A 13,693-nucleotide genomic window follows, 5' to 3' on the forward strand; every position below is an offset into this window, starting at 1 on the left:
TAAACAAACCCGACTCTGTTGAAAGCACAGAGGAGATTAAACAACATGCAGAGGATCCTTGGGCAATCAGTCCACACGGGAGGGGTGTGTGTGTGTGTGTGTGTGTGTGTGTGGAATCAAAGTTATCCCTGTGGGCTTGTGAATGTTTTCAGATAGTTTTACAGTAATTACTTTTGTACTGTGAATGGACATTTTCCTGTCTCTGTACTCAACATGTTTCATTCAGTAACTCCAATTAATATTAATAATACGTTGTCTCACATAATAAAAAAACTGCATGATGCAAAATTGGTCAATAAAATGCATCATTAAGATTCATTTGCATATCGCCTTAGCATGGAAAGATGTAATTACAGTCACTCCTTTTTTAGCTAGCTGTTTAGATGTAAGTTTAAAAAATATGTAAATGGAACAAAAAACACAGTAGTACCTACAAAGATGTAAAATAATAATCAGTGGATATTTGCATACTGAGACTGGGTTCAAGTTATATCTGAAAATTAACACAACAGCGATTGAAATATAATGTCTTGGATTTTGCAATTCCCCATCTCTCCAAAATGAAAACAAGAAAAAGTCCTGGATTTGAGTCAAACTATACATAAAAACCTGCTTGTTGCTATAGTAGAGTCTGAGTTGTGTTGTTTTGGGTTTCCAGATGTGATGAGATTTGCCTTCTGTGTCCACAAAAGTCATAGGAGTCCAGACAAAAAGCAGCATCTTTTAGCAACAATTACCCTTTGAACCAGGATGGTGCTGTAATTTAATCAAACTGAGGGAATGTGTCTTCTGAGTGCAGATAAAAGATCTCTGGGTATGATTCATTCCTGGCAGCTGACAGACTGTCACAGTGAAAGCTAAAGTCAGAAAGTCTATCAGAGGCCACTCCTCTTCTTTCTGCCTTCTCCAGTCAGTCTCTTTCACCATCTTTTCCCATCAATCACAGCAAATGTCACCTACTCCCTCTCTTTATCTTTCTGTCTCTATTCTTTGCTGTCTCTGTGTCATTACGTTCCTCTTCTCCCCATCGCTCATCTCCACCTCTTCCCATCATAATCTGTCATCACTCTCTAATGTATGGGAGACTTTCCTGAACTAACTTACAATCCCTGGTAGTTTTGCTCTCATCTAACTGGTTCCGGTTGCAGCATGAGGAGCAGAAGTGAAATTCATTTTTAGTTGCACGTTAAAACCAGAACGTTTTTTGGCTTCAATGTTCAGTTTCTGGTGGAGAAACAAGCATGTTTTGACTGATGAAGTTGTATTTATGCATGTTAGAGTTAAAAGAATATGCTTTTGTGATTTATCTCCTGGCTGCTCAGTTGATGCATTAAACAGCAGTGGACTGTGAGACTGCTGGATAGATTAACATCGAGTTGAACCCAAAATATTTTCAATAAACTCAAATTTTTCCTGCCATTTTTTTTGCACAGACAGCCCACTGGATGATAGTAACAACAAGAAAATAGTTACATGCTAATGTAGTGATAAATCTTTTGGACAAGACCTTGACCACGACCTTCCTTATAAAAGTCTCATCTTAACAGTATTTCTCCTATATGGAACAGATCTATCCCCAACCCAAACATAAACCTAAACTCCAAGCATATATCCAGTTTAAACTGAACTACTGCAGTGCAATTTTAGTGATGTGCCCTAAAAGCCTCCTAAATGTCACAATTAATCCAAAGTGCTTACCTCCTTTCACTGGCTCAGAGTTTAATGTTCCTCTGAACACCTTGAGATATAAGGAAGTTTTCAACAGAAGTTCATTTCATTATTACAAATGTTTTTATTAGCAGGCTATACTTTAAAACCAGGTTTTACCAAATTAAATCTTTATTACATTTAGAAATAAACTAAATTAGCATCTTCAGCATCTTAAAAGATGTTTTAAGACATAACTATAAATGTCTTGGATCTTTGTTGCATTTTCTTGATGGTTTTTGAATTTTCAAACAGGTTTTTAAAAACAAAAAACAAGCACATTCAGTAGGACAGAGAAAACATGTGCATCCATAGCCAAGAGCAAAATAATTAGTTGACCACTACTTCTGTTAGAAAAGGAGTAGGAAGAAGTGAGCACTTACTTAATCCTCCCCCTTATCTAAATTTAATGAAATATATTGCTTGTTTATTTTAAAGAATCTACATATAAGATATTTGTCATTGCTTTGTCTTTTATGAGTAACATTTTTGTTAGGTTGTTATGTCACTTTGCCATCTCAAAGTGACATAATGGTTACCAGCTAATTCCTGTGTATAGGAATTTTATCAAACTTTGATGATGGCATTTGACAAAATGTGATGATTACTGCTTGCTTCATAATTACTGACTGTGTTGTGTTTTTATGGTGTACAGCACTTTAATTGCCTTGTTGCTAAAATGGGATATAGAAATAAACTTGGCTATATAAACTTTAACTTGTGACTGGCAAGAGAAATGGGAAAATAAACTGCAGTTAAAGAGGCTCAAAAAGCTGTGCTGGTTTTGTTTTTCCACATCATTGTCTCCAGAACATGCATTTATAACTTCAGTGAAGGTTGTACCCAGTAAGTTGCCCCTGGATAGACAAACATATTATCAAGACTAAACTTAACAGCAGTCAGCAATGACCCTCACATATGCTATTAGGAGGAGGTTACCAAACAAAGCTTCTTATGGGACCAGCAGTGCATTTGCAGCTCACAGCAGGAGATCGTGATGGCTTGAACCCCCGACCACTGGTTACTTTTTGCCCATCTGAAACAGGAACTTCTAATTTTTACTTTTGCTCATACATTGGATGGTTTATTTTATGGGCATGATTATCTTTTTTATGTTAAACATCAGTCAAACAGATTTTATTGCAGACAGAAATCAAGCTATTAACATAGACATGATACGTTTTCTGTTTTTTAGACATTGAATAATGAAGTTGGAACAGTTAGTGTAGAAAAATGTTTTATAGATTTTTTGTTTCAGTCTGTCCAATTTGTTGCCTTAGTTGGATTGAGTTTGTTGTGCCAAGTTAAAAAAGTGAGTTGTTGAAGTAATTGCTAATTTTCCCTTATTTTTTTTTTCTACCAAATCTGTCTTGACACTACAAGGTAGCCTGACCCACTATAGTGTTTATTCAAGCTGTGGAGTCTACTATGAAACCTTAGCTAAACATCCGTTTAAGTCCCTTGATGAACAACAATACAAGCTCTTTTGGTTCTGCCCACCAACATAGAAAAAATAAACTCAAGTTATTAATATGCGGCCTAAAATTAGGCTTACGTTTGCTCAAAGTAAACATTCCTAATGGACCTTTCTGTAGATATTTATTTTTGCATAAATCCAGCCCCTGAGTGGAATTGGCAAAAAATAAATAAGTACATAAAAATTGAAGGCTGAGCCAGTCAGTCACACAAGACAAATAATATGATTTTTTGGCAGTTTTGTGTTTAAAAAAGGTTAAATAGAGAAGCATTAACTGCTGAAGTTAAATATTGCCTGGTTTTAGGCAGATTGAGTACAAGAATCAACATCCAGACCAAGGCTGATGTTCACAGGGTTTCTATCCTCTGAGCACAAGAAGCTGATTAGCTCAGTGTGATGGAGAAAAACTCTTTAAACTTACAAATTGATATTTAAAGCCAACTCACAGGAGGTCCTTGATTTTATTTTCCTGCCAGTCGAGGTAAATCCTTCCTGCTGAGATGTGTACAGAATGTTCACAAATAAAGAAACATGTTCAAAGATCCTCCAGATGATTAATATGAAACCATAAAATCCAAATAGGTTTATTGGCTGCTAAATGTGTAGTTTGGTAAATTAGTGTGTCTCGAATTCGAGACATAAAAAGAAGAGAGAAAGCTGGATTTTTAGAACAAATTATGTTTTGCTAACTGAGGCTATCCATAAAGTACAAAGAAAAAAAACATACAAAAAAACGAATGGAAAGTCAAACCTAGATCTTCATTCGGTTGATGTGAACTCTGGTCTGGTTCGAATGCATGTGTGAACGTCAAGCAGATGCTCCAAAAGCAGAGCATTCTGGGTAAATACAACCAAAGTCGCTCTAGCAGGAGAAATATCTCATGGCCTTTTGCCAAAGAGAAATCCTCCACCTGCTAAAATCTGACTCTATTTTTTGCTCTCATGTCTTTTTCTGAGATTTTTATGATGTTTCCTTCAGTGGTTCTTGGACAAATTGGAAAACAGGTGTTTCTAAGTGTTTGATTTGTTTGACACAGTGCAGCGTGAAAGCAAACAGTACCAGCTGAGTTACGCTGCGATTCTGACTGGACTACCAGTTGTGAAAACAACTGGGGAGCATTGTTACAGTTATATCTGTTGATGCGTTGATGATCAGTTTATTTGGTGTTATCTTTACTTATTTAGGTTACAGCTTTCCTACATCTGTCCAGACATTGTTTTGTCTGAGTCTTTCTGAGATAATCAAACCCCACCCCTAAAGTGAACCCCAAAATCCATTCCTTCTTCAAACCAGTAATCCCTAATCCCAGATACACGCCATTGAAGTACATTAGTGAATTATTCCTTTAATCCAGAAGTGGGAGCGACCCTGAAAGCTGCTTTTTTTTTCTTGCATGGGTCCCCAAGCCACCCTCAGATGAAGTAATCAACTGGAGGATACAGCCAATTGTGTGTCATTTTAATTTGTTTCAACCCCCAGACGCCTTGAGATTGTTCTGCTGATTTTGTAATCCGCAAGAGTTTAAAGCACGAAGTAACAATGTGGCAAACCAGGGGATGGTTGACAAGGACGTGTTTTAAAGAAAGAATCACATTAAATGACATAACAGTTTCCTGTAATGTTTATGTTAAGTTTTGTGTTAAATTACTCTTATTTTTGTTGTTTTGTTTTTCATTTTCAGATTTTACACTTGTCTTCTAATGGGTCACCGAACCGCCCTCAGATGAAGTAATCTGAGGGCTTTTTTTTGCTTTTTTTATTTTTTTTTAACCATTTAAAAAAAAAATACTAAACCACCATGAACTTTTCATGCTGGTTTAAGAATCAGACTTATGTAGTAAATAATTGAGTGAAATTTTGTTTGTAGGCTGCTCGAAGACGCTTTTCCATGTTTTCTCTGTTCGAACAGTTTGCTCTGGGTAGGAGAGGATTTAGATTATGTTTATATTGAAATCTTTATTTTATTTTAAGCTTTTGGTTCCCAGATTTCATTTTTCTTTTATAATTATTTTTCAGTACCTTTTATACTCTGCAGACATAAAGACATGTCTGGTGCCACTTATGTTAATCTTTCAGTTTTTTGAGTTCCTGGGAGAATTTGACGGTGAATTTTTAGGTAAGAGTCAGGGGTTTTGATGGTGTAAGGGTTGCATTATTATTATTTCTTTATTATAATAATTTATTATTGTTTCTTTTTCAAATGCCTTCTTAAATCTAAACACAACTGATAACAAAAATCAGTAACTGATTCCTCCTCCCAAAGTAACAGCTTCCACACTGCAAACTGTTGTTAGTTCTTACTTGCGGTATGGTCACTGATTGGTAAAAGAACAATCTGATTTCTTAGAGCTTCTCTAATGATGTGGTGGGCTATAGTGGACCTCTAACTCGACAAACATTGCCATCAAGGCAGCATCTTTTTCTACACGGTGCCAGACTTTGTTCTCTCCACGTCCCAACAGCACAGCTTTATAGGCGCAGAGTGTGGGCGCTTTCATGGTGCGACTCCAATCCAGCTTTCGCTCTTCTTTTAAAAATGTATGAAGCATCCTTAAGAATAGAAGCAGACAAAACCCAGACCACCCGTTGAGCTGCTGAGATTTTTATTTGGCAAGAACACAGTTGGATTCGTCTCCAAAAACTGCAGCAATGCGCCTTTAGTTCCCACACGATTAAAAAGAATAATTGAAAATAGGGCACTGTGTACTGTCCTTTTGTTCCACTTTGTCTTTAACCATGTAGTTGAAGTTAAGAACTACATTTATTTTCTGTATTTGACACAAATAACCTTTGTTAGAATAAATCCAAATCAGTGTGAATTTTGTTGCATTTAGAAATCTTCACAAATTTGAATTTATAAGGTGGGATATTTAGAAAACAGGATTTGTACAATCTAACTTATTAAAAGTTTTAACATAGTGAAACAATAGGCAGCTCTAATTCTTTACAAAATCAAAAACAACAACAAAAAAAAACAGTCACCAGAAAACATTAGAAAATTGTTTAAGACTAAAAAGCAAATTTATAGGTTAAGGAGGGAATCATAGTTTAAAATATACAAATTCAGAACTAGAAATCAGTAAGTGGAGTCAAACTGTGGAAGAATCTGAATATTGAACTTCAACAATGTTCAAACGTAAAACTGTTAAAATGATCATATAAACATAGGATTATTGCTGGATATAAAAATCATGATTGTTTAGTCCACTGTAATTATAATTAAATTGATACTATATTTCCTATTAAATATGGCTTTAGTTGTTATATGTAAGGATTATACAAGTAATAAATGTAAGATTATGTAGGTGGACAAAGAGTGGGAATATTGGTTAGTTTATAATTCCACTCACTCCCCTGAAAATGTAAAACAAAAGTTTTGACATTATGCTTCATGGTGTAAGTATATTTTTTTTGTACATATTCAACAAACAATACTAAAAGACTTTTCTCTCTTTGCAGGGATGGTTCTTGGTGTAAATGCTACTGAGCCAGACAATAAAGTCAATACCACTTCTCCAGTCATCGAGGAAGACGGCCCTGTAAAGGTTAATGATGTCATGGCAACAGTAACCGGGATGAGCACCTCTGCCACTTCTGCTCCAATCGGCTCCGTGACCCAGAGGGCGGGTCGTATGCCTCGCGGCGACAAGGACGACGCTGAGAGCAGCGGCATGTTTCCTGCTCCCACGGTGGAGAAAGTGAGCGTGGCAGCGACGCCCCAGATCATCCCCGATTCGGCTGAGACAGATCTTCTGTTGCCTAGCAACCCACTCAGAGAGGACGTCGTGAAAGGAGAGGAAGAAGGGGATGAAGAGGAGGAGGGTCTGCCACATACCGACCCACCTTGGATCCATGTCAAGGAAACTGCCATGTTTGACCTGGACCACCTCACCACCACTACCCCCCCGCCAGCAGCTGCCACCAACCCCTCCAATCCGGACGTCCTTCACGTGGACTTCTTTGATCCATCCTCTCGTGGGCGTAACCTTAACCTCGCCCCACCCTCTCCATCATCTCTGGCCCACGAGCTGCAAGGCGCAGAGGCAACTTCCTGGGCAATGCCAGAAAACTACGACTACCTTACACCCTATGACGACGGCATGACTACCACTGTTGACGAGTACAGCTACAGCACCACAACCGATGCCTATGAGACCGAAGAAGACCTCAGAGAGGCTGCGGGGTCTCCTGCTCGCTCCAGGCCTCGGGTCCCTGGGTCTGGATCCTTCATCCCTGGGGGACCATATCCTGGTGCCGCACCTAACGTTTCGCCTAATGGGTGCAGAGTGGGCTACCAGCTGATCAATGGAAGCTGCCGCTCTGCCTGTGAGATGCAGCCCAACTATTGCCTCAACGGAGGACAGTGCTACCAGCTGGATGGCGAGGAGATTTTCTGCAGGTACAAAACTCATCTTGTTTAATTTATTCACAAATTTATACTTTTTTTTTAAGGCATGTATTTTCCAGGCACAGTCAAGAAAATGTTACCTTCAGTTGGTATAAAAATGTTGCACATGTCAAACATAACTTCAAAGAAATTTGATTTCTCATTTTAACACATTGAAATTAGGCCTCTGTCTCTTTAAGAGGCTCCTTCTCTGGCACTCGGCCTTCAGCACATCACCACAAAAATGCTTTTCAATCACAACTTTTCTTAGGAAAGTTGAACTGAGAAGTTTGCATGAGGAGCTCAGCATATGCACACCAGGTGTTTGCTTAATGCTGGTGCCACTAGTTTGGAGGAGCTGAGTGGGGAAGGTGCAAAGGAAGCATTTAGGAATCCTAGAAAGGTTGACAAATATGCATGAAAGAATCAAAGCAGCACTCCAAGTATGTTTGGGATGAGGGGATATAATTATAGCATGATGTAAAGCTCAAGAGAGTTGATTTTAGATATTACCCCACCCACACCCCCCAGTGTCAGCTGATTTAAGTAAATTGTTTTCATCCCTATAGGGTTCATAAAAGAACCCTATAGGGTTATTTTAGAGCCACTGCAGTAAAAAGGTACTGTGAAGGGCAAAATAGGGTTAGAGGTTAAAATTAAGAGAACAATTTCTACAAATATGCTGTGATATACTTAGCCAACAGACTTAACGGTTTTTATACTTTCATTTGGATCTCAGCTTCTTCTAAAAACAACACAGGCACTTAAAAAAATCACCCATCCAATTTTGGCAATAAGTTAATTGTTGAGTCACATTTGATGGGCACTGCGCCGTTACCTAGCAACCCTAGCCAAACCCAGCCCCGTTACCTAGCAACCCAAGCAGTGGAGCTCCAGCACCTTTGCTCAGCTGGTTTCACTGCTGTATTTGCTGTACAATGGCTGCTGGGAAAGAGAAGTGTTTTGTTGTTGACTTACCATTGAGAAACCACTTGCTGAATTCTTGTTGGTTTTCAGAATTTGGTTGTATAATTTTGTATCTGTTTGCAGCCATTTTCACATGTGAGTATAAACATTGAGAAGAGGGCGTGGCCAGCAGCAACTTATTTGGATTTAAAGTGGCCCTGAAACAGCTCGTTCTGAAAGGAGCTCAAATAGGCAAAACTGACAAGACTGAAATCTCATTATCGAAGAATTTGGTACAAAAAAAATGTAATGAACATGTTTTGTGAAGCCCAAAGACCTATCCTAACCTGTACAAGGAAGCAGAATAGGTCACTTTTAACAATGAGAGTGTGTCTGTGGAGTCTTGAGTCAGGATTAGAGCTGCTGCAGATTGGGGGGGAAGGTGATATTGTCTGATCGTGACTATTGAGGGGCTGCTGTCCTGAATTTGCATTTAATGAAAGGACAGTCTGTACTGAAAGTCTTCCTTTGTCAGCATATGGTTAGAAAATTATTGGTTTAAGCTTGGAAATATTAGAAAATTAGATTGAACCTGAGCTGAGAATAATTTAAAAGTATGCAATTATTCCAATAGAATACATTTGTGTTTAATGTGGCGCCATGTACATTTAAACAAAGAAGACAGTGACAGGCCCTATCAGATTAAAAGATGATTTAGAATGCAGTTCCCATAATCATAAAATGGATGAACCAACCAATCATTGAAGGAAGATTTCCAATTAGTGAGCAGCTGCAAAGATTACCATGCAGATTTATGCAGGATGGCAAACAGCTTCCTGGCTGGAACAGATAATACAGATATTAATTAGTTCACACCGTCTATACAATTCTCTCACAAATTCAAAAAGCATTGAATTAAAAAAATGCTACAAAGACAAATATCACTGAGAGGTCAGATCTACCAGAACAAAGTCAAGGATTTATGACCTCAAGGGACCTCAAGTCAGAGGACAACAGGACTAAGAGATTTATCCCCTGTTGTGGACACGACCTTCATCCTATAGCTGCCCTTTTAACCCCATGCTCTGTGTGTCAGAACACAGCATTTCTATCATAAGCTGAGTTGATTTGATGTTATGTGATTATTTTTGCTTTATGCAGTTTCTGAAGGATTACAATGAGTGGCGTCTGCCAGCCTGTCTCCCCTGAGTGTGAGTCTGGCTGTGTCTTTCCAGGTGCATTAAATTTTTACCTAAAGGTTGGAATTTCCTCCTTCTAACCTGGAAAATTTGAATTGCTCACACTTAAAAAAACATCAAGTCTTAGCAAGTATTTTGATGTCATTTCTAGTGCAAATATCTTAGTATACTTAAAATAAGACAAAACTAATGTACAAGTATAACTTTTCAGCAGGATATAGGAGCTTGTTTTACGTCAATAATTCTATAATATTGATCAGAAAAAGCAATAGATTCTCTGGCAGATTATTTCATTTATAAAAAGACATTTTCCCATGTTAAAAGGGAAAGCGGGCTTCTACAGATGGGTCTAAAACTCACACGAACATGGATGGGAGAAAATCCATAATTTGGAGGAATTGACATCTGCAGCTGCATGTCCACTATCATAAGCTGATGTGGGCTTAATAAATTGTTTCACAAACCCTATCTTAAAGATCCATACACTGTTGTATTAATACTGCTGTTGAAGGTGCAAAAAAAGAGACTAAAACACACTAAAAACAGTAGAGAGTAAAAGAAACAATGAACATTTTATTAATAACAGAAAACATGCAGTAATTATAAAAAACAAAACAGTGTCCATGATATTTACAGCATATTTTGGGTGTCTGCCAGCAGTTAGTGGCAGTGATGAGCCTCCTGAGAGTGAGTCAGAGAGATACTGAGAGGCATTTGACTTCTGGGCAAGAGCAAGATATGGGTCAATGGAGCGCTGGCACAGATGCTGACCAATATGGTCCTCTGTGGATGAAGCCAGGATTGCATGTAGGATTACACGTGACTTGGGTTAGTATGTGAAGCATTGATTTGATTTATTCTTCATTTTCATTTTGTTTTGTGCTTGTGTGTGTGTGTGTTTGTATTTGTTGGCATTTGCAGCTTAACTTAAGCTGCTTCGTTAGCATGAGAGAAATGTTTGAACTGCTGTTTATGACCTTAGACCAGCTCACTGTAACTCTTTAGTTCAGTGCGCTCTACTCTTATATAATAACAAAACATCCTCAAACTTGAGCTTTGTTCTCAAAATCAACTTGGGAATTTTGCTGCAGATGTACCAAATTAAACTGAAACAAATTGTTGTAGATTCAGCACTTTATCTGTTATGTAAAATGATGCTTTAGTGCAGGGATGTAAAAATAATTTTCATTTTGGTCTATATCAAGATCATGAGTGTTCTCAAAACGGCCGGTTGTGCCAGAATGTATTGAAAAACTGTTAAAATATTAATAAGTATCTGTGTCTCAATTTGATAAGCACATCTTAAAATGTAATTCCTCCAGGATTTAATGATGGTTTTCGTGATTTTTTTTTTTGCAATCAGAATCACTGATTTAGAAATATTTGCAAGAAATTTTGTGATATTTGCTCTGTGAGATAAATGTGACCTTCTGTTATTCGTTACATCGATTATAGACAATAACTACCCCTCAAGTCAGGCTGAGGCAACAATACAGTAGAAGTAGGAAATACTTCCACCTGCAGGTGGGAGTTAACATGACCAAACCCAACGTTTTTGACCGTTTTTGTGAAAAATATGCAATAAACTCACAATTATGCATCAGCTAGAAAAAGTGTAGGAATATATTGGTTTTACGTGAGTTGTCGGAATCACACAATTTTGACTGATAAGTTAATGTTTAAGCAAACTACTTTCATCTTGGAGCTTCTATATATGCACATAAAAAGCTGTGAAGGGCCAGATTTGACCCCTGGGCCTTGAGTTTAACACATGTTCCTTACTGTCTCTTTCATACATAAAATACAGATGTTGGTTTATTGTAGGAGTGAATTTTATCCAGGTAAATTAGAATTTAGAATAAAATGGAGAGACAAATTGAAGTGTCACTGTAGATTGATTTAAAGTTGTCATAGCCTGAAATGTAAAACAGAGAGCTGCACAATATCCATATACTTTGTCAGCACACAGAGCTTTGAAGTTGACCAATAGGAGAAAAGATGACTCTTATTGTAGCCCACCAGAATCGCCTTCATTTCTCCTCCCCTCTTTTCCAAGTTACGTCTCAAAGAGTCAGAAGGAAAAAGAAAAGGCATGAGGAAAATAAATGGGCAAAGGAGAACTATTACAGGAGAAAATACATTAATGTTTATACGTGCCAGTAAATAAAGGGAACATTGCCTTATCATCAATATATTACTTGAAAATTGTCTCAAAATGACAATATTATCACTTATCTCAATAATTAAAGGGACAATTTATTGGATGACTTGTTGTTTTTTTCCTGCTGGTCAGTTATCCTAATTCTCCAAGCACACCGCTGTGCATCTTCACTCAGTTTATCCTGTCAGCCTTCTGAGCAGTTTGTCATGAAGCTTCTCTTCCATAAGAAAGCCATCTGTCATCTTCATCTCTGTTGGCCCGAGCGCAGGGAGCTAAACATAAACATAGTTTTTCTAAAGCCAGAAAGGCTGCTTTGAACGTGGAAGAAACAATTCATAAACCTTTTAAGGGAAAATTATGAGCCTGGCAATGCGGATTATTTAGAGTTACAAGTTGCCACCTCTGTATTTTAACAAAGATGTACTTTTCTTTTACAAATCATATGCAGACATGGTAAGCTTCACTCAGTCAAAGAAAAATGTTTACATTCTGGACCAGTTTTAAGACCTTATTTTCACATTATTCATCTTGGAGCACTTTAGCTCCAAACCTCGGTCAGTTTCTCCAGCGAGACCTTCTTCCTTAAAGTATCTGTGGCATCTCCGGCGCTGGCTCCTCTGTCCCTCTCACAGATGTGATCTGACAGTGTCATAAACCACTTCCTCCTCAGGAGCTGCAGAGTCAGGACCATATTCGGAGAAAGAAAAGAGAAAGCAGAGGGAGCGGGTGACCGAGGGTGTGTGGCATGGAAGGACATTTGTGTATTGAGCGGCTTTATGATCTGTCTTGCATTTCCCTGCAGTGTCCCTCTTAGTTTCCAGCATCCAACACCTGTTGTTCATCTGTACACCTCTCCACAGTCAGTTTGGGTAGTTATTTTAAAGTTTTTGCATCGTAAGTGCCTTTTTGTGAATGCAATCAGGACGTTTTTGACTCCAGGATATGTCAGAAAGACAGATGTAGCAAGATAAAGAAACCAAGGCAGGGAAAAAGAGCCAGAAGGATCAAACATTTGTAAAGAGAACAAAAAATTGTCAACAAGAAGTGGAGAGATGTGCTGAAACAGAGTGAGAAGTGGAGAGAAGCAGAGGAGGTGGAGGAGAAACTGAGTGAGAGAATGAGTCAGAACCTTATAATGCTTGCCAGCATGGAAACGACTCAGGCGAGCCAGGTCAAATTTATTGGCGCCCGCGCGTGTGTGTTGCAGCTTGATGTAATTAAGAGAAGCTTTGAGCAGCAACAGCCGTTTGTGTCCATATTTTTGGGGGGATTTCATGCTTGCGTCATGAAAACACATGCAAGATTATGTGCGTTTTAGAGATCAATTCTAGGTGAAAGAGCATCGAGAGGTGGAATCAGGTCAGAGGTCAAACACAGGGAAGATTTACGGCTGCTGAGAAGGCTGGGGCTGACACACACAGACTCACGCACGCAGACACACACACACACACGCACACGCACATGCAAAGCGACTGTTTGTTTTTGCCAAGCTGGATCTTGTGAACTTACTTCATCCCTAACAACGCACAAAAACATTTGCTGAAATTAACTTTTGGCTGTGTGTGCGCCTCTCTGCAGGTTCTCTAAGCTTCGGCTCTGAAGTTCACAGCTGAGATTGTAAACCTGTTTGCATGTCAAAGCAGATTTTCACAGCTTTTCAAATGGCTTTGCATCAATATGCTCTAATGAGGTCATTTCTCCATTTCTGCTTTTTGTCAACTTTAGATACCTCTGACTGCTTTATGCTCTTATTTTAGAAGAAAAACCAATATGGACTTAATCTACTTTTAATATACTTATATAAAATTTATTTGAGTGTTAATTTTGTCTTTGCTGCAGAACAAAACCAGATGCT

The 13,693-nt window shown here is 38.3% G+C and overlaps 1 protein-coding gene across 8 annotated transcripts in view; it reads left to right on the forward strand.

Annotated features, from left to right (window-relative positions):
* cspg5a (chondroitin sulfate proteoglycan 5a) overlaps nt 1-13,693 on the forward strand; it is a 51,612-nt gene that overhangs the window by 11,801 nt on the left and 26,118 nt on the right. For all 8 annotated transcript variants that reach the window (XM_007569892.2, XM_016680632.1, XM_007569893.2 and 5 more), the window contains exon 2: nt 6,645-7,584. In XM_007569892.2, coding sequence (XP_007569954.1) covers nt 6,645-7,584 — 940 coding nt within the window. The remainder of the gene's footprint in view (nt 1-6,644; nt 7,585-13,693) is intronic.

This window comes from Poecilia formosa, unplaced genomic scaffold (genome assembly GCF_000485575.1).
Source record: "Poecilia formosa unplaced genomic scaffold, Poecilia_formosa-5.1.2 Scaffold250, whole genome shotgun sequence".
Taxonomy (NCBI): Eukaryota; Metazoa; Chordata; class Actinopteri; order Cyprinodontiformes; family Poeciliidae; genus Poecilia; species Poecilia formosa.